The sequence below is a fragment of the Esox lucius genome, chromosome 1 (genome assembly GCF_011004845.1).
Source record: "Esox lucius isolate fEsoLuc1 chromosome 1, fEsoLuc1.pri, whole genome shotgun sequence".
NCBI lineage: Eukaryota > Metazoa > Chordata > Actinopteri > Esociformes > Esocidae > Esox > Esox lucius.
The window spans coordinates 12,822,347-12,847,533 of NC_047569.1; the positions used below are offsets into that span (position 1 = coordinate 12,822,347).

Genomic DNA, 25,187 nt, shown 5'->3' on the forward strand with positions numbered 1-25,187 from the left:
ATGCATGGGTTTTTATGGTGGCTTTCCTGAACGTCTTTTTATGGAAGTCCAGGGCACTGTGCGGTAGGCTCTGCTGACTGCGAGAGAGTGTAAGGCAGGGCACGCCGGTTCCCTCTGCTCTCTTTCTATTTTGGCGAGAAGATTCTAATTGAGCTAAGAGTGTCAGAGATGATGATAAAAAAAAGCCAATTAAACTCTGCGACAGCTTTTGAAGTGTATGCGTGCATTCCTGGGGAGGAACAAGTACATCTGTCGAACTGCATTTTATTGTTGCTTTATTTACTCTGCTGTGTAAGTACTGAGCTTCTGGTCTCGCTCGTTATTTGTTTCCTCTCCACTGTGTTTCCCAGGAGCTCAGCCCTCTCTCTCCCTGTTGTGCTCTGTCTACAGGTGGACCGTCAGTCCCAGTTCATCCAGGGCTACCGGGTCCTGTACAGACAAACATCCGGGCTGTCCTCCCCGGGACCCTGGCAGACCCACGACGTGAAGGTCCCTTCAGAGCGTGCCGTGGTCCTGTCCAACCTCAAGAAAGGCATTGTCTACGAGATCAAGGTCCGACCCTACTTCAATGAGTTCCAGGGTATGGACAGTGAGTCCAGGACAGCCCGCACCACTGAGGAAGGTAAGGAAAAGGCTGTGTTATTTCACAGACATTTTCCTCAGTCCGAGTGGTTTCTGTCCTCACAGATCCGAGGTGACAGCTTGACGTGTTTCCACGTAGGGCGCCCAATTGTCCTGATGTCATTTGCGTCGCTCACAATACCTGGCTCGCGCGTATGAGTGGCTCGCGTTTTGCCACTGTGTAGCTTGCTTAAGTTTCAGCTTTAGCTCGTTTCTACATGATTGGTGATGTTTCCCGCCAGCCTGCTCCTCATCCATCACCCTGAGGACAGTCGCTGAGTCATGATTGGATGCGGGTTTCAGTCGCTTCCTGCTGAGAGGCGGAGATTTGGCCCAAAGCCTGATTCTGACGGGGCCAGAGAGAGACACACAGCACTCCGACACACAAACAAACGCACTCCCACAGATCCCCTATCGCGTTGGCCTCAGGTAACCCTGAAGGCTCCGGACATAGTTTCTAATGGAGCAGATCTGGTAGTCAACTCATTATCTGTTACTCTAAGGAAAGACCGACAATGAGGACAGTTCCGGCGACGCTGTTCCTGGACATAATGTGTACGGTCTGATGAAGGTGAATGCTAGAAGAGCCAGGCACCATACAGGCAGGGCAATATAACCTAGATAAACCCAACCAGATACTGTCCTTCTTCCCTACACAACCCTATCCCGGGCCGTACAGAGGCAGTTCCCATCCGGCTGCACTGACAGGCCCATTTATTTTCCCCAGTCTGAGTTGGAGGGACCCTATCTCCTGTGACCAGCCGCTGTATTCTGCACTGCGTAGACACACGTGCAAACGTACGAACGCACAGACACACATACAGCCGCAGAGCCCCTGCATGCCCTAGCTATTACCAGCACCGACTCTCTTCCCCTACTCTATCTGCAGCCGCGGTCCTCAGAGAGGTCTGTCTGATTCTATTTCTGTCACAGCAGAACCTGCGCTGGGCCGTCCCAGCCTGAAGCACTGCCGCTTGAGGCTCCAATGAGACTCTGGGAATCTGAGACCAGTGGATTAGACTCGTAATGGGTTGGAGAGTGATTAAAAAAAAATATATGCGGTCGACGCCAGGAAACTCCGGGAGGAGGCCGTGCGCTCACCACTCCCTTACTCTGCCTCCACCCTTCACTCAGCCTCTCTGCTCATTTTCTCGTTTCACGGCGTCCTCCGCTCTGCTCCGTCTGGGAAAGAGGAGAGTCGAGGCGGACGGTCGGGCCGGGGCGACAACTGGACGCATGCCGTCGACACTGCGTGAAGCCTGCCGACAGATTAGCCTCGGGAAGGGTCTGAGGAGTCCCCTGAATACTGTTAAAGAACACAGCCCGTCTCCAGGAGGAGGTAGACCCAGTAGCTGATGGGTGTAGGAGGCCAGCGGACCAATTTCTCCCTGGGACAGGCTAAGTGTGTCCGGGGCCTGAGGGATGAGGCCTTCCGCAGCGTCTGCCTCCTGTCAGTTCCAGGCCCAGAACATGAGTTACTGCACGTCTCAACGACTCTGAGGCCCAGTTTAGCGTTGCACTGTTCAGTATGGAAGGGATGTCGATGTTTGACGTGACGCCTCTCCGTCCCCCCAGCACACGTCGTGTGTGTGTGTGTGTGTAACGTGCGCCTGGGGATAGGGGGTCACTCCTGCCAGCCATACATCACAGGCTAATGGCTCTATTAGCGCGGCCGCCACCGCTCGTAATGAGAAATGTGTATTGTTTAGTGCAAATATGCATAATAATAAGATGCTAAATCATTCATAACATTAACTTTGAACGACATTGTCTCCCGATGGCCGCCACGGCGAAAAGCAGCGTTTTGTCAGCCTCACGTCGTCTTGGCGCTGCCGTGGTTGGAGCTTGAGGCCTCTAAGCATGATGGGGGACGGGCTGCTTCTTTAGCGGCGGGTTTGTAATATGGCATCTATTATTGGAGCCATTTGTCTTCTTCCTCCATTCCTACCCCTGTCTTGGCCTTCCCGGGTCAACCGTGCTTCGGTGAGGGATGAGCTTGGCTCGGTGGTGTGACACATACAATTTCGGTGTGTGTGTGTGTGTGTGTGTGTGAAGGGGCGTTGGTGAGGTAAGAGAGACAGGCAGCCTTAAAGTAATTGACCTGTCAGTATTCTGCTGTGGTATGACTCCCCTGTCAGTCGAAGAGGAAGTGGGAGAAAGCATGACTTTTGAAAAATGACTTCCGTTGCTATTTGTTTTCCCTCTTCTTTGGTCACAGGAGCGTCTCCACAAAACGACGGCGATGCGAGGTTACTAAAACCTGGAGCTGGCGTCAAGCGGACGCACTGTCTGCTCAGAACCGGCGTCTGTCTCTTAAGCCCCATATACGCCTACGGAGCTGTGTCTCGCTTTAGACCCTCCTCTCGACCCCACTGGCTTTAGTTCCACCTGGCCGATCGATATGAAACCAGTCGATGTGTTTACACGGCCCCTTCTTTTATTTCTCCCCACGAAACGCATTCCTTCATATTTTCCCCACGTACAGCGGGAGGCCTGCTCATCCTATAAGCCTGTTGACCCTCGTGCTACCCTGGCTGAGTCAATGGACGAGTCTTAAGTTGACTGGCTCTGGCCAGCTGTCACTCTGAAAATCAATAGCACCATTCTATGTGTAAATCCTTCCTTACTGGGAAGGAGGCTAGCAGGAATTAACCACGGATAGCTTCGTCAGACCTGCCGGTTCTCCATGTAAATCCCATTCTAATGAGTTGCCGTTCACCTGTGTTTTCCACCTGTCTTCGGCTCTGCACACACATCCCCGCTGAATAAGGTCACGGGTTCACGTGTGTTGGCTCAAGAATGGAAGTCTTGTTCCCTGACTACATTCCTGCACTAACGGCTGTTTCCATCCTCTACCCCAGCTCCGAGTGCCCCTCCCCAGCAGGTGACGGTCCTGACTGTGGGCAACCAGAACAGCACCTCCATAAGCATCTCGTGGGACCCCCCTCCTTCAGACCACCAGAACGGCATCATCCAGGAGTACAAGGCAGGTCCCCAACCCAGGCGTAGCTCCACTGTTCTGGGCTCTCATTAGTACCAATACAGCAGACATTGTGAACCCACTTGAGGCAGGGTGTCATGGCCTCTCTCTCCTCCCTCCTCTCCAGATCTGGTGCCTGGGGAACGAGACACGTTTCCACGTGAATAAGACGGTGGATGCGGCCATCCGTTCGGTTGTGGTGGGGGGGCTTCAGGTTGGGGTTGTGTACCGGGTGGAGGTAGCAGCCAGCACCAGCGCAGGGGTCGGAGTCAAGAGTGACCCTCAGCCCATCATCATTGGTGAGATACCTCAGGTCATTGGTGAGATACCCCAGGTCATTGATGAGATACCCCAGGTCATTGATGAGATACCCCAGGTCACTGGTGAGAGACCCCAGGTCATAGTTGAGATACCTCAAGTCATAGGTGAGATACCCCAGGTCATAGGTGAGATACCCCAGGGGAGATGAAAGGGGTAAATGGTAGAATCATGAAGGAATGTAAAGTGACCCATTTATTTTTCAACCATAATTCCTGGACAGCCCTCGTCAATTCTTTATAGATATTTTTGTTTGTATACATCCTTTTTAAAAGGAATGTATCATCCTCCAATTAACAAACCCATCATTAGAATACATAAGAAAAACAACCTCCTGACATCCTAAAGACACATTTGTTTGTAAATGTTTTGCTTTGCAAGGTTATAACCAACCAGAAGAAAATGTGATTATCAGGCAGTGTCAAACGAATTGTATTGCCTTTCATCTTCCCCAGTGTCTTCTTACCGCTCAGTCATCCACATGGGGTCAAAGTCATTCCAAGCAAACATTTTGTTTGTGTTCATGTATGTTTATCGTGTATGTGTGTGTGTATGTACCTGAGAACCAACCTTTATTACTTTACATGAGACAGTGTCAGTCAGACCAGTTCGACTAAACCTCGATTGGTAGATCGATATGTAGCCAGCTCTCTGCCTCTCATCTCACTTGTTCTGTTTTGGTGGCCGCAGAGGAGTGAATTACAAGCTGAGCTAAGCAAACAGCAGGCTTACCTGAGGGGGGGGGGGTGTCATCAGCTTTTAGGATTTACCCTCCCTTCCACAGTCTGAGATTTCACCCATCAGCGCCATGCTCTACTCTCCCTGTCAATGTGGCTGCGTACCGTACTGGAGTTAGGAAATATGGGCTGAATACTGAATCCTGGCTTTTTATTGTGGCTTTTATTCACTGTCCTTTGTGTCTAAGCAATGCTCCTCTGTGACACGATTCTACCCATGGATTCTAACCCGGCTCAGGTTGAGACCCTTGCTTATCACCTGAATTTAGATTATTGACAGCGCATTGCTGACGTCAAACGTGGAAGGGTAGGGGATGACCATGGTTAGCATTGCAAAACTGCTCTGAGATTACAGTGCTTGCTTAGAGATAACAATAGTTATGTATTACATCTATGTACCTCTGTCTTTATAGTGTACTTTCCTATTCATGTTTTTTTTTTTCATCTTTTGATTTGTGTTCCAAGATGTCAGTAGAGAAGTGTTGTTGCGTCTTATTACCCGTCTGTTCTGGATAATGACACATTTGCAGTTTCGAGTTGAACCCCGAAAAAGCTTGGCAGTTCAGCAGACGCAAACTGGCATTCCTAATGACACCCCAAAACCCTCCATTCCTCACTCTCAAGGTAAGGACATCCGAGAAGTGATCATGAGCGGCAACAGGAACAACAGCATCACGGAGCAGATCACGGACGTGGTGAAGCAGCCAGCCTTCATCGCGGGCATCGGAGGAGCGTGCTGGGTCATCCTCATGGGCTTCAGCATCTGGCTGTACTGGAGGAGGAAGAAGAGAAAGGGCCTCAGTAACTATGCAGGTCAGACACACACACAAACACGCACAAACACACACACACACACACACGCACAAACACACACACAGACACAAACATAGAGTTTGCTGGAGTTTGCTTCTCAACAAACTCCAGCTGCCACTGATCTATTCTGAGTCGTCTTTATTGACTGCATTGCAAGCTGATTTTTAATACACACCACTGGAGGTGAGGAGGCTGAGGTGAGATGAATCAAGTGAGTGTCAGTGAGAGTCGTGTTGTGATGGTTGCACGTCCGCCCATGGTGTGGATATTAGCCCAGGGTGGCACGACCTGAGTGGGCCCCTCTCACGACAGGCTCTTCCCACTGGTCCATCCACCCTCCTACACAATGACCCTGACATTTCAGACCGATGGTGGGTGCTCAACCTCAGTCAATACAGCCTAGCGACATGGACAGACTTCCATTGCCAGGCTATTTAATTAGATAGTGGGAGATATATAGCACATTAGCAATGCAATTCATGTTATTTAACACTGGCCTTGGGACTTTAAATCAACAGCGCAAGAAAATGTATTTCTGTTGAATTCCCCCTGTTCAGTCCCAATGCTGTGCCATTGTGTCCAGCTCTTTTAGTACGTGTACACAGTGGCCTGGTTAGACAGTAAAATGGTGAGACTCTGAAGGCCATGGGCCTGGCTCGAAAATAGATTTTTATGTCCTTACGGTTGGAGCAAATATACTGTATCTATGAAAAGCTCAGAATCGCATACGCATGCATTTTATTTTTACTAGACACAGCAGTTTTTCAGAGGTTATAAAAGTAATTTTACCTAGTAGATAATAAGACTTTGTGTCAATACTACTCTATTAATGTCAAAATTCTGGAACTCCTAACTTAACACAGTTTCAGTCTCTTTTTTTGAATTAAGGGGCTTTTTTAAACTTCTTTTTACCTCAAATTGTTTTGTGATCCACTTGTAGTTAGTGGCCCTGCAAGGGAAATTATATATCTATGAAATTATTTATAGTCATTGTTGATTTTATTTGATTGTTTTGCTCAGTTTGTGTATTGGTAGGATTAACTGGTAGTCTGTATTGTTTTCACAGACTTTTAGTCTTTTAATGAATTAATAAATTTTCTAGTGCTATCTTTAGAATTCACCACAGTGGCTTTTCATAGCTGGAAGTTGTTCTTTCAAATTTCTGTTTGTCACATACTTGATGTATGTCTTTACGTTTTCTTTTGTTTGTGCCAATGTCTCCACACCTCTGTGGCCTCTGAGCTGGCTGCTTTCTTGGCTTTTGTTCTGCGCGCTGGGTCATGTGGATGGACCAAGTTCTCCGGCCTCCTTTGACCTCCCCGACCACCGGTCCCAGCGTGCAGAACCCCCCCCCATTTCAGTTCCTCCACAGGCTTTAACACACACCTTCTCTGTCTTCTTGTTTTGCAGTTCAGTCCTTCACCTTCACCCCTGCAGGTACTGTTCATTTGTCCTGTCTCCTCACCCTCCCCCGACCACAGGTCCCACATCTCCTGTCCTCTCCTGCATACCGTGCATCTCCTCGACAGACTGGAGGCCACGCCCAATGCAAATCCAATCCGCACTTTGAGGCGGCAAACCCCCCCTTATTTCCCACAGACTGAAAAAGGCCCTAATTTCAACATTTTGAAAACGTTGATTTGTTGTTGGGCCGGGCCTGATCAGCTCTGTAGACAGCTGTCCCATCCCTGGGTCGTCAGGCCTGTAGACATCGTGTTGTGTATTTGTATGTGGGTGTTGTAAGCATCTGTGTTTGAATGAACCTCCATCTTCTAGTTTCCCTCTCTTTCTCTCTGTCTTGTAGCTCTGTTCGGATTTGCGGTTTCACTTTACAATAACTTTCAATATTAATCAAATTCTAAAGCATTTACAAACATGGAATTAGTTATATAACAAAAATGGTTAGCATACCATTTGTAAATGCTTTGTAAACAGTACGTTTTTCCTGGCTTTTCCTGTTTGGTGGCGGTGGGTACTGGAACCAGAGACTCTCCCTGTTGTGCTTCCTCTGAACCGTGTGCACTGGACTTCTTTCTGCAGGTTCTGGTGTTGGTTGGGGGTTTCTAGTGGTGTATGTGAATATGCTGTACTCTGAAATATCCTCAGTGGTTGCTTGATATAGCTACTTGTTTTTCTTCTTTCAGGTCGCCTTCTTTGTCTCTCTTCAATAGGATTAGGTTTAGTAGCCTTTGTCCCTCTCCACAGCTTAGGTCAGTCCACTACTCAATATGTCTTGGATTTATCGGTTAATTGCAGTTTATTTTATAGCTGTAACAATCTTAAGCCCTATGCCAAATATACTGTCAACTAATTTCAACCTTGGGCTGCTTTTTCTTCGGCTGCAGGTCGAGAATCATGACTATAAATTGTAGAGGGCAAATTGACCCAAAAAAGCCATAATCAATGTATTATTTGGCTAAGACTTAATACATGATGTATCTGATTACGCCGTCAGCTATGTCTCTCTACTGTGTGGTGGGACAATACTTCTAAATTCCCCAGCAGGCCACATCTGTCTTACTTGCCACCCTAACAGTAGGGGACCCCTACTATAAACAATCTGCAATATATGCTCACTTAAAGTGGACCTGACTGAAACCAATGATGAGTAAGCAAGTCATACGCCTCTCTTTCGGTTGAAACAGGAAATACAGGAGAGAAAAAACTAAACGATTTGCTTTAGTGTGCTCTCCTGGAAAGAGATAGAGGGATAGAATGGAGCAGAACAGAGTGCATTACAGATGAACTGAGTCACTCAGACGGGGTTTCTCTGTGCTAGTTCAATAGCAGCAGTGTGACTGAGATGACACCAGTGCAGTGAGCTTGGCTGGGGGTCCGGGCTGAACCTTAACCGCTGTAGTCAACACATGGCCTCTGCTTCGGCCCCACCAGTGAGATACCCCCCCCCCCCAACCTCCTGGTGTCTTGGCCATAGGCAAATACTGTAAGTGTTTCAGTGACGCATATTCATTACATTAAGTGCGTGACTGTACAGATATTCGATTTTAAGCAAACTGGCAGCAACGGTTTCCCAAACCTCTCCTCCAGACTGCCCATTCGTTTCAGTTGTTTTTGTATGAAACCTTGAATGGGGCACGCCTGATTGAGTTAGTCTACGAATCATTCCCCCTTTGACTAATTGGATCAGTAGGGCCTGTTTAGGGTGAAAACCTACATTTGAAAAGCCTGTGGAGGCATGAGGGGAAGTTGGGGAAACCCGTCTTGGAGGAAGAGGGTTGCCTCCACTGGCAATAAGTCTTATTAGATTTAATGAGGGTATTACAGTGCTTGTATTTGGAACATTTACCTAGCTAGTCTGTAGGAGGTTAAGTGATGCTCACACAGTTGTACACCTCTGTCTGTTGTCTGTCTGTTGGTCTGCCTGTCTGTGGCTGCCACAGTAAAGCTGTCATGCTGGAGTGCTAAATCACAGGGCTGCGAAGGCACACAGCCAGCAGGGAAGATTTGATGGAATTTTTCTACGCTGATTATACCCCCCCCCCCACCCCAATGCTTATTAAACAGGATTAATCTGTATTCATATTGGAGAAAGCGCTGGGGGAAGGAGCTAGGCACAGCCACGTCAGTCTGGCCAACATTAAAGTCCTCCACGGCAGACAGGGAAATGTGCCCAGGCACAGATAGGGACATCAGAGGCCTTCCCACACCAGAGCAGAGCATCAGACCCCCTTCGTCCGTCTCCGTCCTCCGGGTGAGGATGGGGGGATAGAGAGTGCTCTGTAAGGCATATCGTTTTAGTGGCAGAAAAGCCATGAAGCGATGGTTCTGCAGATTCATGTATAACAAGTAAGAAAAGGCACACATTTTAATTTGGACATCTTCTCTCAAAGCTGTGTGATGATAATAAGATTGACTGTAATTATTAAAATTACCATATAGCTTTGAGGGGGGTGTTTTTTTTTTTTCAGTTTGTTCCTTTATCTGTGTTGTGGTTACACTTTTGCCAGCACTACTGTGGCACAGATTGGTAGCTATTTTTGGTCAAGGTCTTTGGTTGGTTTAATCTCTAGTGGTTGAAGTCGGCCTGACCGACAGCTCCTCTCTGGACCACACCTAACCCCCCCCACCCCCTTCCCCAAGTCCTCAGTCCCTTTATCACTTAAACAAGAAAGGTCCTATTCTTGTCCTCCTTCCTGTCTTCTATGAACATGTTATTCGGTCTGTGTCTGGGCTTGTCAGGAAATAAACCAGAGTGTATAAGAGGAGAGGAGTGAAGGAATGTTCGGCCCCTCTTTAATCTCCATCTGGGGAACAAATAAGCCAAATTACTATCAGCTTCTCAACTCAACCAGGGATTTCTTTTCTTCCCTCCAACCTTCCTCTCATTTGCATGGGGTGGTTTCCAAAACTCGGGTCTTCTTTTTGTCTTTTTATGGCGTCTTCAGGCAAAGCATCCATTGAAGTTATCGTTATTCCGTCTTCTGATGTCTCCTTGTCATCATGGGTATTGAGGAAGCATGAAACGGCTCTTTTGCAGCAGTCTTTTTCTTTGAGCTGCTCCAGTTTTACTAGCTGCCGACAAAGATGAGCCCTTATTATCTACCGATCAGTCTAATAGAACAAGCCACATACTGTACAGTGCTGCTGAGAGTCTGGCTGGTCTGCCATGCCATTGTACAGTAAAGGGGATCAGCGAGTCACTCCCTCATAGCATACACACACACACACACACGTACACTCACATCTAATTCTACCTGATTAATGAGCCCTCTGCCTTTTCTAATCATTTTTTTCTTACCGAGATTTAATCATAAATCCGATAATAACTCGGAAGGAAAAAACAGTGGAGATGAAATGAGTTTCGGCTCTCATCAGGCATCTTGTCCTTGGGAGAAACACATTACGTATCACTTTATGCAAAAGCGGTACAATCTGCAATCTTTATTGATGCCACCTGAAAAGCGTGGACACTGTGGGGCATCGGCAGCCTCAGTAAAGCCGTTAATATCCACCCAGCTGCAGGAAACACTGGGACGCAGGGAACACATTTCCGACTCGGATGGTGGTCGTCGTTTGCCGGCGGTCGACACCAACAGCTTTCTCTGACCCTCGGGTGTGAGATTTAGCATGTGTGGTCATCGGTGTCCTGGAAACAATGTGAAAACTCAACATGCCGTCTTGTGTTTTCTCTCTCTCTCTCTCGCCCCCCCCCCCCCCCCCCCCCCCACCCCCGCAACCCCAGTGACGTTCCAGCGAGTTGACGGCGGCCTGATGAGCAATGGGAGGTGAGTGTTCTGCCGGTCGGCATTCCCTCAGGGACGTTGAGCCTTTTCTTTCCACTAGCACGGAGCCCGAAACAACACCCGCCTATGTTATCAATCTGCCAGTCAAAACCGACAGCGTACACAACATCTATGTTCTAAAAGGCTTTCAGACCACCTCTGTCATCAGCGAAAAACCCAGGTCACCATTAAGGTTTAGCGGGAGGCTGTCTCTGTGGTATTATCCTGCGCTAACCTCTCTCCTGAGCTTTAATGTGTCTTCGCGGTAGTATTCTCACCTCATCTGCATAAAGCATGCGGTGCGTCTGTCCTTCACTGCGATGGGGACTGCACTTATACTGATAGATGACGGATGGATCTATAGATAACCAATAGCCGCGTGTGTAGCTCACGTGCGGACCCGTGCGCGAAACAAACATTCCCGACACATCTCTGTTCAAGCGTCAATAGATAGACTCATAAATCTCCTCAACAGAATTAGCAGAAACAATTTAAGCAGAGAGAGCTTTTATTTTATCATTCATCTTTCCCTGCCGGCTACAAGCAAAGCAGTAAGCCCCCTGGAGTGATAGATTTGCCTGTCACCTTGCGCGGGCGGCTGGGATCCGAGCACATGTAATAATGTAAACATAATTACCCAAGGGAGAGTTGTGGAGGCACCTCTGCTGCAAACCACACATGCTGTTATTGTTGTGTGTGTGTTTCTGGGAGAGAGGGAATGTGTGTGTGTGTGTGTGTGTGTTTGTGTATGGAGGGCCACAGAGCTTGGGGCTCATGTCAACACCAGTTACTCAGCCTCTGTAGAGATTCAGGAGGCTCCCCAGAGAAACCGGGACTTCCGTATCTCCACTGCTTATCACACCTGACTAGCTCGTTAAATCCACACACATCCCACACACTCCGCCTGAGATTTGGAACTAATTCCCAGTCCCTGAGTCTGAGAGTGTTTTTAGTCAGCTGTGTGTCTGCAACTACGTTTCTTTGTTTGCGTGTGTTTGGTCTGAGTGTATCCTTGCGTGGCAGCGTGTGCCTGCGTGTGTAGCGTGTGCCTGTGTGTGTAGCGTGTGCCTGTGTGTGTAGCGTGTGCCTGTGTGTGTAACGTGTGCCTGTGTGTGTAGCGTGTGCCTGTGTGTGTAACGTGTGCCTGTGTGTGTAGCGTGTGCCTGTGTGTGTAACGTGTGCCTGTGTGTGTAGCGTGTGCCTGTGTGTGTAGCGTGTGCCTGTGTGTGTAGCGTGTGCCTGTGTGTGTAGCGTGTGCCTGTGTGTGTAACGTGTGCCTGTGTGTGTAGCGTGTGCCTGTGTGTGTAACGTGTGCCTGTGTGTGTAGCGTGTGCCTGTGTGTGTAGCGTGTGCCTGTGTGTGTAGCGTGTGTAGCGTGTGCCTGTGTGTGTAGCGTGTGCCTGTGTGTGTAGCGTGTGCCTGTGTGTGTAGCGTGTGCCTGTGTGTGTAGCGTGTGCCTGTGTGTGTAACGTGTGCCTGTGTGTGTAGCGTGTGCCTGTGTGTGTAGCGTGTGCCTGTGTGTGTAGCGTGTGCCTGTGTGTGTAGCGTATGCCTGTGTGTGTAGCGTGTGCCTGTGTGTGTAGCGTGTGCCTGTGTGTGTAGCGTGTGGATGTGCTCCCCCATATTTCTGCGAGTGCCTGCCAGTAAGCACGCTAAGAATGAACTATGGCACTTGCCAAGCCTTCTCCCATCTATGTTTTGCTGTAATTTCTGTTTTCTTCAATTTTCCACATAAGTGGTTCCGATTCTCACCTCGTAGGCTCAGTGGTCCCTGTATCTCTGGCACTCAATTCAATTCAGTGGATTTTCCATGGTAAGTTAGGTTATTTTGTCAAAGTACATTAAATAACAGTAGTCAGACCAATGGCAAAAGGCAATAGAATTGACAATAATTTAAAAACAATTTCATTATTGACAACATTTGCTACACCAAAAATAATTATTGCAAATGAAATACTACAATATGGTTTTATAATCATAAGATGTGAAAGGCAACATACCTTCATATTACATTTAGAATACTACATTATTACACAGATTCTACAGATACTAGTGTTGAAATTACAGAAAAGAAACAGATTGTTTTCATTGGCTGCCCCTCAGATTGTGGCAGGAGGCAAGATAATGGGCTGACAAATACACATTTAGTTTCTTCACATATACACAATACCTATTAGATTTTTTCTTCCACATTTATGGTTTCAAATTAATTATAGTTACTGATAATGTTGATAGTTTTGGGAACGAAAGTTTCTCATTTGTCCTGGTATTTGTCACAGTGTCTGTCTCCGCCTCTCCCTGGGAGCTGAGTGAGCGCAGCCTGTTCTGTCAGTGTAACCAGGTTTTGACTGTGATGACCAGCCTCTGTGGCCAGGAAGTGAAGAGAGTACCTAAATGACAGTATATCTGTCACAGCTAGCTTCATTGGGAAAGGCGTGTCTACCTAGCAACAGAGTGGTGTATCAGCTAGCTGGTTTTCTTTAGCTAGCACATAAACGTGGGGCCTGTTTATCAAATGTAGATGCAAACATAAATGTGTCAATTTTGCATATAAAAAAGTTTCCAGTAAAATTGGATAATATGCTTATCTTTTTGCAAGCATTTCTTTTCAAACCTCAGACCTTGTGCGCACACAAAATCTAGTGGCTGAAGAATGATATTACAAGCAAACATTGTTCTAGACTAGAGGGTAAATCCGAGATAGTTGATCCAGCGGGATAATGGTATTACATACCTCCAAACAAATTGATTGAATCAATGCATTAACTTTTTTTCTCCATAGCTGGTTTACTAAAACCATATAACAACACTTACTACAATGACAGTCAGTCTATTGCTGTGCCAATAGGATGTTGTGCTATGTTTCATCTGAAGGTCTATTCCATGACAGGAGATAGGGACATGCTTATCTGCAGATATACCAAAAGATTTTGCAACAGTTTGGCTTTGACGTAGATCTGTGTGGGCTGTTGCATTTCTTTAAAACGTGACGGAATTGGCAGTCTGAGGGAATGCGCAGCCTGCGTTTGGCACTGAGTGAATGCGCAGCCTGCGTTTGGCACTTGGTAAGAGTGTGGCTTTTGTAATGTCAGGTTTGCGGGTATGTGTCCCACAGGGGGTGAGCAGGAAATGTATGCATTCACTGCTGTCAGTCACTCTGGGTAAGAGAATGTGCTACATTACTTAAAAGGTGAAATTGAGTAGACAGCATGCACATTTAGTTTGGAAAAAAACCCGCCGTAGATAAAAAAAACATTCTGGACCAAACCCGAAGAAGGATGTTTTGTTCACCATCTAAGTTGAAAACAGATTGTTTTACCTACAAAATAATATAAGTGGACAGAAATACAGCATGGCTCTTATTTATTGATGGGACTATGTACCATGTAGTTTATTGCGTGCAAACGTTTGATACGTCCCAATAATTTGGTGTACGCACGGTATGAGCTACACATGCACCCGAATGTTTTGAGAAATGTGAGCACGGTTGATATATGAAGCCCCTATCCTGGTTTGTTGATCCAGTCCAAATGTTGCCTCTTCCCCTCAACTCGACGAGCAGCTCAGTATCAGAGGAAAACGTGTTCATTTGTTACATGGGATGTTTATTGCATTAATTAGACAAAAGCAAATGGAGCTCCGTCTGTTTCCGGCTCCTCATTGGCTGCAGCCAAATTGCACTGACTGAATAACTCACTGAATCGATCAAAGAATAAATGATTCATGGAAGATGAATAGGCTGCACATTGGTTAGACCTGGATGGCTTAACTTTGGCTGCTCAACTGAAATTGATAAAAGGCGATAAGGGCTCATTCCTTTTCTCTCTGCCAATGGAGAGATGGTAATTAGGAGCTAGTAATAACTTCCTATCTTGGCGCTGATCGATATTTTTTGCCCGAGCAGAATCTGTCCAATGGAGAGTGGGCTCTGTACAGCACCGTAGCCAACGGGTTCTGCCGACCCTGTTGCTATGGAGATCGCATTCGATCACAGGATCCAGGGGCTGAATGACAGAAGGCTCTGTGAATGTAAATCTAAAATGGAAATTCATGCTTGAACATGCCTTTAGTGTAATTTAATGTGCAGGCTTTTAGTGTGGGTTGTATTGAGCAGTAGGCGGTTGAATGCGGCTGATTTACGTGGTTGTTTTGGGATTAATATCTCCGCACTGGCTGGTTTATGGTTCGCCCTGCGTCAGGCATCCTGGGACATTACTAAGGATCGCTACTTGCCACAGCGAACAGCCCAAACACCTGACAGGAAAATAGCACAAAATCGAATTGTATCACGGCCAAAGCTGCAATACATCCCCAACTCAACTAGGATTAGAAGTTAGTAGTCAAGTTTTCAAAAGACATATGACCTTTTTCCCCCGCAGAGTCCTGACACCCGTATAACAAATGCTCCCGAAAGAAATCATTCTTATTCTAATTATCCAATCCGCCAACAGCCCAGTGTGATAAATACAAGGACGAGGCAGCCATTTCCACTGTCAACACCTTGTCTTCCAAATGGTCTCTCTGGTCCCTCTGCACTTGGCTGAAGGATGGTTATTTGGGGTTAGCAGGGCTGTCGGTCCGCTACAGAGACAGTGCTGGAGTGTTTTTCTATAGACCAGGTCCTCCGTGGTGCAGTGTAGCTGCGGTCGGCAGGCGAGCGAACCGCCCTCCCCCCTCTCCCTTCTTTGTCAACTGCCAGGAAACTGCACGCTGACAGATGTTGCGAGTGAGGGAGGCGTATGGGGAAAAAGATAGGAAAACGAGGGTTAGGGAGAGATGGGGAGGGAGGGAGGGAGAGAGGGAGATGGAGAGTGGAGGAGGACATGTATTCCTCTATAGACAAGTGCACGTGTCTGATCCGAAGCCATCAGTTTGAATGACTCGTCTCCCCCCGGGGCCTGTTTTATGCAGAAACCACTGCGAAGGCTCTTAGCTTGTCAGAGGCTCCCATTGTCCCTACGGCGTGTGCTGCATGTTGGCAAATCCAGACTCCCCCTCCGCGGAACTGTTCTTCTCATTAGGACCTGTGGCTTCATGGTTGAGGGTGAGACCGACTGCAGAGCGCCCATCGCCTGGCCCTGTCCCATCCCCCACTCCCCCCCACCCCCCACCCCAGAGCCAGCAGCACACGGTGTAACCTCACCGGAGCACGGATGAAAGCCCCCCCGTCAGCTCGCCCGGGACACAGGTGGTGACTTCTGGCCGCTAACTGTCGGGTGTCGCCATGCACTAAAAGCCGAAGCAGTCCTGCTCGTCCCATCGAGCCAGCAATTCTCTCGGGAACAAGAGAGACGAATTGCTGGCTAACAGCTCCTTGCGCCTTCCCGCTCGACCACATCGATTTGTCCAAGGTCACAGGAGAATCAGTATGAAATAAAGGCATTTCTACGGTTAGGCGTAGAAAACCAGTGTGGTACTAACAGACTGTCGTAAAAAAAAACACCTCTCATATCTCCTGTAGCTCCCTCTGTGTTTGCCATGGTAACAGGGCTGAGACGTCATTGCACCGGGAAAGGCTAATGGTCGTCCGGCAGTCACCCCTAACACGTTAGAGTCTTAATGGGAGACGTTTATGAACCTTTCTCCCACGGGAGGGACTCCCAACACCTGTTTAATGGAGCCCGCTCCCAAATAAACGTCCACAAGTCGTAGCGCCCCGCAAGCGAACCTGAGAGGCCCAGGTGGAGATCAGGGCTATGCGCGGACACCAGCCAAACAACTGTTTTGGGCATCGCTATGACGATAGCACGGCGCAGGATGTTAATGAAAGAGGAGATTTGGTTGGTTTTGGGCGAGTGGGTTTGAGCGGGGGCGGTTTGGGGAGGGTGGCATAGTGTGTCTCTGTGCAGTAATAATTAATAATTCTGTGTGTGTGTGTGTGTGTGTGTGACTGAGAGAGACAGAAAGACAGAGACAGACAGAGACACAGCAGGAAGATAGGGAGAAATAGAGTGCTATGGTGCCTGAAGAAAATCCAACTTCAGGGAAATGCCACAACATTTTCTGTCTCTGAATTGTCTCATTATTATCAGAAGCTTATTGCCGGCTTAGCCCCACCCCATCCACACACACCCACACACACACACACACACATCTGCGCGCATGCTGACACACTAACATTAGAACATATGTTTGAGATCACGTCTTCCTATTGGCCCCCTGCTGATTCCTGTCATGTTTCTATTCCTTTCAGGAAACAGGAAAATCCAGTCAGAAAACGCTTCTATTATTCAGAAAGACACGCTCCATAACAGATGGAGTGTGGGAGTTTACTTTTGCTACTAACCAGAGCTAACGCTAATTACTATGCTGTGTCTATGACTGAACGTCCTCACCGCTCTTGTTTTAATCCTGTCCTGTCCCATAGCCGCCCAGGTCTTCTGAACGCTGGTGATCCGGGCTACCCCTGGCTGGCTGACTCATGGCCTGCCACCAGCCTCCCTGTCAACGGCAGCTCCGGGGGACCCAACGACCTCAGCAACTTCGGCCGGGGGGGTGAGTAATCCTGGCCCGCTCCTTCGCTATCCTGAGCCGTATCAAACGGCGATCTGTTGGGCGGGGGTATGTCAGATAAGGGCCCCCTGTCTGCCTGCTTGGCTGACTGCTCCTCTGCACCCGGCAGCTCCGGTTATTCATCATCTCCGGCCTCCTCCCTCTCCCCGCTGACCGTGCGGAGATGTGAACCCGTAGCCGCCGCCACCGCCGTCGCGCGTGCGCACGTTTGGATATACATTTATACGACACGTGAGAGGGGCTAGTGCGTAACGGAACGGCGCCGGCACTGTCACTGCCTGAGTAATGTGGACCTGTCCACCGCCATGTCAGCGGCCATACCTCAACGGACACGACTGGCGGGAGGGGGGGGAGACGGAGGGAGGGAGGGAGGAAGGAGGGGGTAGGGGGGAGACAGGGAGGAGGGAGGAGACGGAGGGAGGAAGGGAGGAGATGGAGGGAGGAATGGGGGGGGAGCAGAAGGAGGAAGGGAGAGACGGAGTGAGCAAGGTGGGGGGGGGAGGGACGGAGGGAGGAAGGGAGGGAGGGAGAGTGTGCGTGTGTGTGTGTGTGTGTGTGTGTGTGTGTGTGTGAAAAGATGGCACCGGGCAGCCAGACGTGAAGGACAGGAGCAGCTTGACTGGCGCAGATGCGGACGCTTCCACCATGGCTGTACATCATCTCCCCTTCATTGGGCCCACAGTACTGCAGAGGGGCTGGGCAGACACACAGAGCCTGACTGGCACCACCATCCCTCATCAGCCGCAGCGGAGAGAGAGGGGGGAGAGAGAGAGAGGGAGGAAAGAGAGGGAGATAAAGGGGCGGGGTCAAGGCTGGGAGTCCACAGGCTAGGTTTGAAATGCCTAAATAAGGGGGGTGGGGCGCGGGGGGGGGTTGGAATTGAGCACTAAGACAGGTGAAAAGATGAGTTGACCCCAGAGCCTGGAGCTTCACAGTAACGTCCTCTGACCCCTGGCCTCGGGTTCACGCTGCCCTGAAGCCCAGCTAGACACACATTTCTAATCGGGCTCAAGGGGAGGAGCCACGCTCGCCGCTGACCCCTTCGATCGCCAATCTTTTATTAGATTCCTGTGAGGTTCTAGTCGTGTGAACGTTCGTGTTCTCCGTCCGTCTCCCAGATAACAGTGCTAACGGGGACAAGTCAGGGACCATGCTGTCGGACGGAGCCATCTACAGCAGCATAGACTTCACCACCAAGGCCAACTACAACAGCCCCAGCCAGGGCTCCCAGGGGGCAACGCCCTACGCCACCACCCAGATCCTCCACTCCAGCAGCATCCACGAGCTGGCTGTGGAGCTCCCCGAGGCCCAGTGGAAAGCCTCCATCCAGGCCAAGCAGGAGATGACCAGCCTGGGATACTCCCTGCCTGACAAGAATTCCTGCAACAACAGTATGTGGAATGGGGAGTGTGTAAGGGGCTGTGTTATGATGTGTGTGTGTGGGTGTGTGTGTGTGTGGGGGTGGATGTGTGTCACGGAGCGTGCGAAACTTCTCATATCTCCCTGTCACGCTAAATACCCCGAACTAAACACAGCCGTAAAACACAAGGCCAAACTCAAGACCGTGTAATATTAGCCCTAACTGTCATGATCACACAGCTCTCGCAGTGAGGACATGACCCCTGGACAAATCTGGGATGAGTGACAGAGCACTGCGGACCGTTTCATCTGATACCCAAGTTCACCCCTGTTTAGAAGCCATGGGTTCTCTCTGAGCCGACAGAATGTTGTACTTTCAAACTCACTATTTGGCAATCTGTCTTTGAAGCCCATTCCAACTCCACAGTCCGTGTCTGACTGATTCAGTTTTAAGGACACATTTTTCCCTCGCAGCCATTCAGTCTTGGTCATTTTCCAAGGTTAAGTAAACACCTGATAAAGAGCTTCCATTTCCTCCAGTTTTGAATTAAGTTAGTTCTCTTTGTGTTCTAACTAATTACCTGACATCTTTAGCACAGCTAATATTTATGAAAATAATCCAACTTAATTATGAGATTTGATAGAATACTTTCCTGAAAGCCTTGTGGAGTTTCCTTTTGAGGACTAATGAGTGTTTCAAGGCTCTGTTCTTAACATACATATTTATGATCTCATTCTCCAAAGGTTCAAAGTAGATTAATTATATAGTCTTTTTACAATGCACCCATAATGTAATGACTTATAAAGTACATTCCCAATCCATTGCTCTGTCTAGCATTATTTTAAACAGTAAAATTTGATTATGTAAAAACATGAAATGACTTAAATCTGTTTAAAGTGGGTTTATCTCTCCCATCTTAGGAACGGATAATAATTTGTCCGACAATGTTTTTCCTCTTCTAACCAATCAATATTTTTCAACTTCAAAGTATTCAACAACAACAAAAATCAACATTGCTTTTTTATGCATCACAAACGAGGCAAATGTTTCACAAAGCGAACTTGAATGTGAGTGAGAGTATCTGTGTGGATGAGTTGTGTGAGAACTATCCACTCCTCGCTTGGTGCTCTAACTGCATGTTCTGCATGTGCTTGTGCTGTCAGCCAATCACCTGATGCCACTTTACATGTTTGCCCTTTAACCCCACTAGCACTCCTTTACATTCCTGACTACCGATTGGCCGAGGGATTGTCTAATAGAATGCCACACAACCAATCACAAGATTTCAGCACCACAAGCTCTCACAACAGCTCAGAGCGAAGCGGCAGCCTATCAGGTTGGTTTTCTCTTTTGGGGACATGGCAAGCGGAGGTGGATCTGATTGGTCCTCTTTCTCTTTGCTCAACATCCTGAAATAACTCATGGGACTCTGTCGTTTACTCGACCGTGCGATTGATTGGTTTTGTTAATTGCTTTATTGATCTCTTTTGCATGTGCAAAACCTGACATTTAAGAGTGGTCTTTATTAACCCCCTCCTCGCCCCTAACCCCGTCGCTTCGCCCCACTGCCTGTGCTCACAACTCATTTCAGGTGAATGATGCACGCAACCGCAGGAAAGCCCCGGTTGTTTTCAACATGTTCCAATGTCTCTTCTAGAGGACATAAATATTGTATGCAACAGTGAAACCCTGTTCATGTAGTCAGGCGCTCAGTCCTGTTAATTAGTTGTAGAAACAAACTGTAATCTGGCTTGGGAGGAGAGAGCGAGGCAGTTTGCTAATGGACCAGGGCTCCAGGCATCCTAGCTGGGCTTATGCCATCACAGCTGGGCTTTGTAACTGGCTCTGTTTCTTACCAGAAGTACCATGAGAAGAGATGAGAATTGGGGCAAGGAGACTCTTTTAGACAGTTGGAGTGGTGCATTATAAGTCTATACACACACACACACACACACACACTCACACACACACACACGCACAAAGCATACACACGCCCCTCACCATCTGAGACGCTTGAGTGACTAAAGTGGTGAGAATGTGTCCCTTCTTCCCTCATCTAACGGTTACTGACCACAGTAAAACTCATGCACTGGGATTTACTGTGTCATTTAAAGGCTGACCAGATGGAGGCCTCCTCTCCAGTACCCCCCCCCCCACCCAACCCCTTCCTCCTCTCTGCTTTTTAATGGAGTTACACACCACAGCCCCAACCAGTCTCTGATCCAACGGACTGGCAGCCATTGGGCTGGGGAGGGGAGATCTGCAGCAGCCACATCTTTTACCACAAGTAGACACTGGCTGCGCCCAGACTAGAGCCAGATCAGCCCAGCAGGAGGAGGGAGATGGCACCGGTTTTTATAACACTCTGTGTATATCACAGGAAGGAAGAAACGATGGAGCGAAGAGGAGGAGAAGGGGTGAGAAAGACTGGAGAGAAGAAAAAGAGGAGGGAGATAGATGAGGCCGAGACTCTAGAAATGCAAAGCGTTTGATTAAAACGGGACGTGTGAGTGTGCTGTAGGGTTCAGGGAGCACACCAGTGTTTGCACATACAGAGACCAGGGGACAAGGAGCTCTTGATTGTTTTAAACTAGCAAGTGTATTTCATTTGGTAGCCTCTGGTTATTTTTCTTAAATGTCAGGGAATTTTAGCATATTGCTCCTACTAATTTGATTCACCTGTAAAGGAATGCGATTGGGACTGTGCTCTTGCACTTGTAACTGCCTGGTCACATGGGACGTGATAATATTGCAGAGACTTTGTGTGTCTGCTGTGGTGCATTTTATAAACATTTGCACTCACCCACATACACACACACACACACACAAGTGCCTTGGTTTAAGTGAAGCGGGATCCTATTAAATATGCATTTAGCTTGTTTAGTTTCTCATCTTTGTGCATCTGTGGAGACTAACTGTATGTAACATTAAAGCTCTCTGTCACAGTGCCTTTGTACAAGGATTAAAAACTATGCCGAAATACGCACCTCTTTCTGATTAATGTAGTCTACACGCAATGTCGGAATGCACCTTAAATGGCCAGAGAGTAGTTGGCGATGAAGACACCTTCAATCCTCTTCACTTTTCAAAGGGCATTTGACGAAAAACCCGACATTTGAAAGGAAAAGAGGTACAAAGAGCGATGTACCACACAGTGCTCCTCTCCAAGGAGCCGGGGAGAATAATGAACGTCAGGTCTGAGAGAGAGCGGAACTAGATGAAAAGGAACAGAAACAGAGCAGCTTTAATGGTAGCTGGGTCTTCACTGGGGGGACGTGCCTGGGCCACTCATTAAAAGGTGCAGTGGTGGATGAGATGGAGGAGAGGTGGCTAGCTGGCGAGCTCCATGCTCCTGGTATCATCTGTATCCTACCGAAAATCTGTGAGAAGGGCATTTTTTATGCTTTCACTTCCACCCGTGCTCCAATCACAAGCTCCACCTTCTCCACCTGTTGAGCTACATTGTCCAGGGACTTATCGGAGGGCCTGCTACCCAACTACATCATCTTAACTAGAAGGATGATGTTGTTTTAGTCATCGCCCGCACACAAGGTCCAACCGCAATGTTAAATTCCCGCTTTTAACACAACTCCAATGTACCTCAAGAGCAGTGCTAAATTTTTTCAGCCTGTCGGCTCAGGGATTCAATCGAGCGACCTTTTGTTTCCTGGCCAAACACATTTAACACTCACCATCTGCCACACACATTTTCATGGTTTCATACTAATAGGCACACTGGCTAGCTATTTGTCTAGCAAGGTATTCCCTTATGTGTCTTAAGACAGCAAGCTCAACTTCCCTGTACTTTTCCCTGTGCTATTTCTAAAATTCCACAAGTATTCTTATACTCGAAGAAATCCCCATCCATCCTTAAAACGTGTCTAATGTATTCTCTCAGAGCCATATATCCCCAAGCCTTTCCTTCTGGACGCTCCATTCTGTGGTTCTCCCTGTGATTCTCAGTCAGTACCGAACCACACAATGAAAACAGAGCTGGCCCCACAGTTATAGACTTAGGAGCGGCCAAGCCAGGCGGTATAAATACCAAGCTCCCCATTTATATATAGTGGTCGCTTCCCTTTGAAGGAAGGCCCAGTACTTGTCAGCAAGAGATGGCTCTGCTGTGTAATTCCTGTGTAACTCCTGTAGCAAAAGCTCTCTTTGTATTTTTCATATGTTAGTGATGCTGACTGTAATTTGTGTCGGCTGTCTTTCCCTCCATGGCATGGGCTAATTTACACTATTGATGCCTGCTCTGGTGAATAGGGACTCGGGTTGATTGAGCAATCACGCCAGCTCGCCATTTATTGGGAAAAGTCGAGCTTCGCCCAGAGGAACGATTAGGAAACCCAATTACTTTCACACTATACTTACACTGCAGAGGCTCCTGCCTTGGGCCGGCTGTTGTTTTTTTATTACTCACATTCTTTATGAATCTTATTCTGGCACCTCTATGCTCTTATGATCCTAATATTTCTTCTGTCTCCTGCTCAGCCGTAATATCTTTGCAAACATCTATGATGGGGACATTTACACCTGGTAACTGACACCATCTTATAGTGAAGGCATTCTCAGTTTCAGGTTATCAGAATGTACTGTTTTCTGTCTCAGCTTTACTGGAGCAGGCAGACGAATTTCCCGAGATGTCCCTTATCATTGATGGAAGTCATTTTTGTAGCCAAGTTCTATCCTGCGCAGATTATATATTGATTATTTATTATATACAGGTGCTGGTCATAAAATTAGAATAACATCAAAATGTTGATTTATTTCAGTAATTCCATTCAAAAAGTGAAACTTGTATAATGTATACATTCATTCCACAGACTGATATATTTCTTAGAATTTTGATGATTATAACTAACAACTAATGAAAACCCCAAATTCAGTATCTCAGAAAATTAGAATATTGTGAAAAGGTTCAATATTGAAGACACCTGGTGCCACACTCTTATCAGCTAATTAACCCAATACACCTGCAAAGGCCTTTAAATGGTCTCTCAGTCTAGTTCTGTAGGCAACACAATCATGGGGAAGACTGCTGACTTGACACCTGTCCAAAAGACGACCATGGACACCTTGCACAAGGAGGGCAAGACACAAATGGTCATAGCTAAAGAGGCTGGCTGTTCACAGAGCTCTGTGTCCAAGCACATTAATAGAGAGGCGAAGAGAAGGAAAAGATGTGGTAGAAAAAAGTGTACAAGCAATAGGGATAACCGCACCCTGGAGAGGATTGTGAAACAAAACCCATTCAAAAATGTGGGGGAGATTCACAAAGAGTGGACTGCAGCTGGAACAGCTGCAGCACGTTGCTTGAAGTCCAGTGTAAAGTTTCCACAGTCAGTGATGGTTTGGGGTGCCATGTCATCTGCTGGTGTTTGTCCACTGTGTTTTCTGAGGTCCAAGGTCAACGCAGCCGTCCACCAGGAAGTTTTAGAGCACTTCATGCTTCCTGCTGCTGACCAACTTTATGGAGATGCAGATTTCATTTTCCAACAGGACTTGGCACCTGCACACAGTGCCAAAGCTACCAGTACCTGGTTGAGGACCATGGTATCCCTGTTCTTAATTGGCCAGCAATCTCGCCTGACCTTAACCCTATAGAAAATCTATGGGGTATTGTGAAGAGGAAGATGCGATACGCTAGACCCAACAATGCAGAAGAGCTGAAGGCCACTATCAGAGCAACCTGTGCTCTCATAACACCTGAGCAGTGCCACAGACTGATCAACTCCATGCCACGCCGCATTGCTGCAGTAATTCAGGCAAAAGGGGCCCCAACTAAGTATTGAGTGCTGTACATGCTCATACTTTTCATGTTCATACTTTTCAGTTGGCCAACATTGGTCTTAAGTAATATTCAAATTTTCTGAGACACTGAATTTGGGATTTTCATTAGTTGTCAGTTATAATCATCACAATTAAAAGAAATAAACATTTGAAATATATCAGTCTGTGTCTAATGAATGCATATAATATACAAGTTTCACTTTTTGAATGGAATTATTGAAATAAATCAACTTTTTGATGATATTCTAATTTTATGACCAGCACCTGTACATGTTACATGGCACACAATTAAAGAGTTGCCAGAATTTATTTTGTGACTCTATCAAAATGGATTCCAGTCCTCTTGCAGTGAGGGTTAACCAGCAGATGATAGATTTTCATGTACATGGGAGAAGCCTCACAGGACACTTTTCACTAGCTTGTATGTTTGACAAGGAAATGTCAACTGGGAAGGATGTCGCCAGATTGAGATGCGAGGTGTCTTCTGGTAGACTGGTAGTGGAATCTACTAAGTACGTGAACTCTTGGAGTGGACTGAAAACTCTCAGAGTATCTCCTCATTCCTCTCAGACACACATTCAATGCTCACAGCAACTGCAATCAGCGTCTCAAGGACACTTCTCTCAATGATATGTGATGTGGCCTAACGACCGGACTGAGTCCGGCTTAGAAACGTAACAGTAGGCTTTAGATGTCACTAGTCACCTGAGACAAAGAGACCCTCCCCCACCGCCACCACATTCACCAAATCATATGAACCCCAATCTAGACCTAGGACGGCCTGGCAGCGTTATAAAGATGGATGGAAA

General features: G+C 47.5%; 1 protein-coding gene across 14 annotated transcripts in view; it reads left to right on the top strand.

The window, feature by feature from the left end:
• Positions 1 to 25,187, top strand: part of robo2 (roundabout, axon guidance receptor, homolog 2 (Drosophila)) — a 315,384-nt gene that overhangs the window by 276,244 nt on the left and 13,953 nt on the right. For 5 of the 14 annotated variants that reach the window (XM_029120201.2, XM_029120202.2, XM_029120203.2 and 2 more), the window contains 9 exons: positions 391 to 622; positions 3,483 to 3,607; positions 3,729 to 3,900; positions 5,281 to 5,469; positions 6,880 to 6,906; positions 10,673 to 10,715; positions 17,080 to 17,207; positions 18,344 to 18,616; positions 19,796 to 19,921. In XM_029120201.2, the coding sequence (XP_028976034.1) occupies positions 391 to 622; positions 3,483 to 3,607; positions 3,729 to 3,900; positions 5,281 to 5,469; positions 6,880 to 6,906; positions 10,673 to 10,715; positions 17,080 to 17,207; positions 18,344 to 18,616; positions 19,796 to 19,921 (1,315 nt within the window). The remainder of the gene's footprint in view (positions 1 to 390; positions 623 to 3,482; positions 3,608 to 3,728; positions 3,901 to 5,280; positions 5,470 to 6,879; positions 6,907 to 10,672; positions 10,716 to 17,079; positions 17,208 to 18,343; positions 18,617 to 19,795; positions 19,922 to 25,187) is intronic. The other 9 variants (XM_029120212.2, XM_034292458.1, XM_029120223.2 and 6 more) reach the window with 3 other exon arrangements.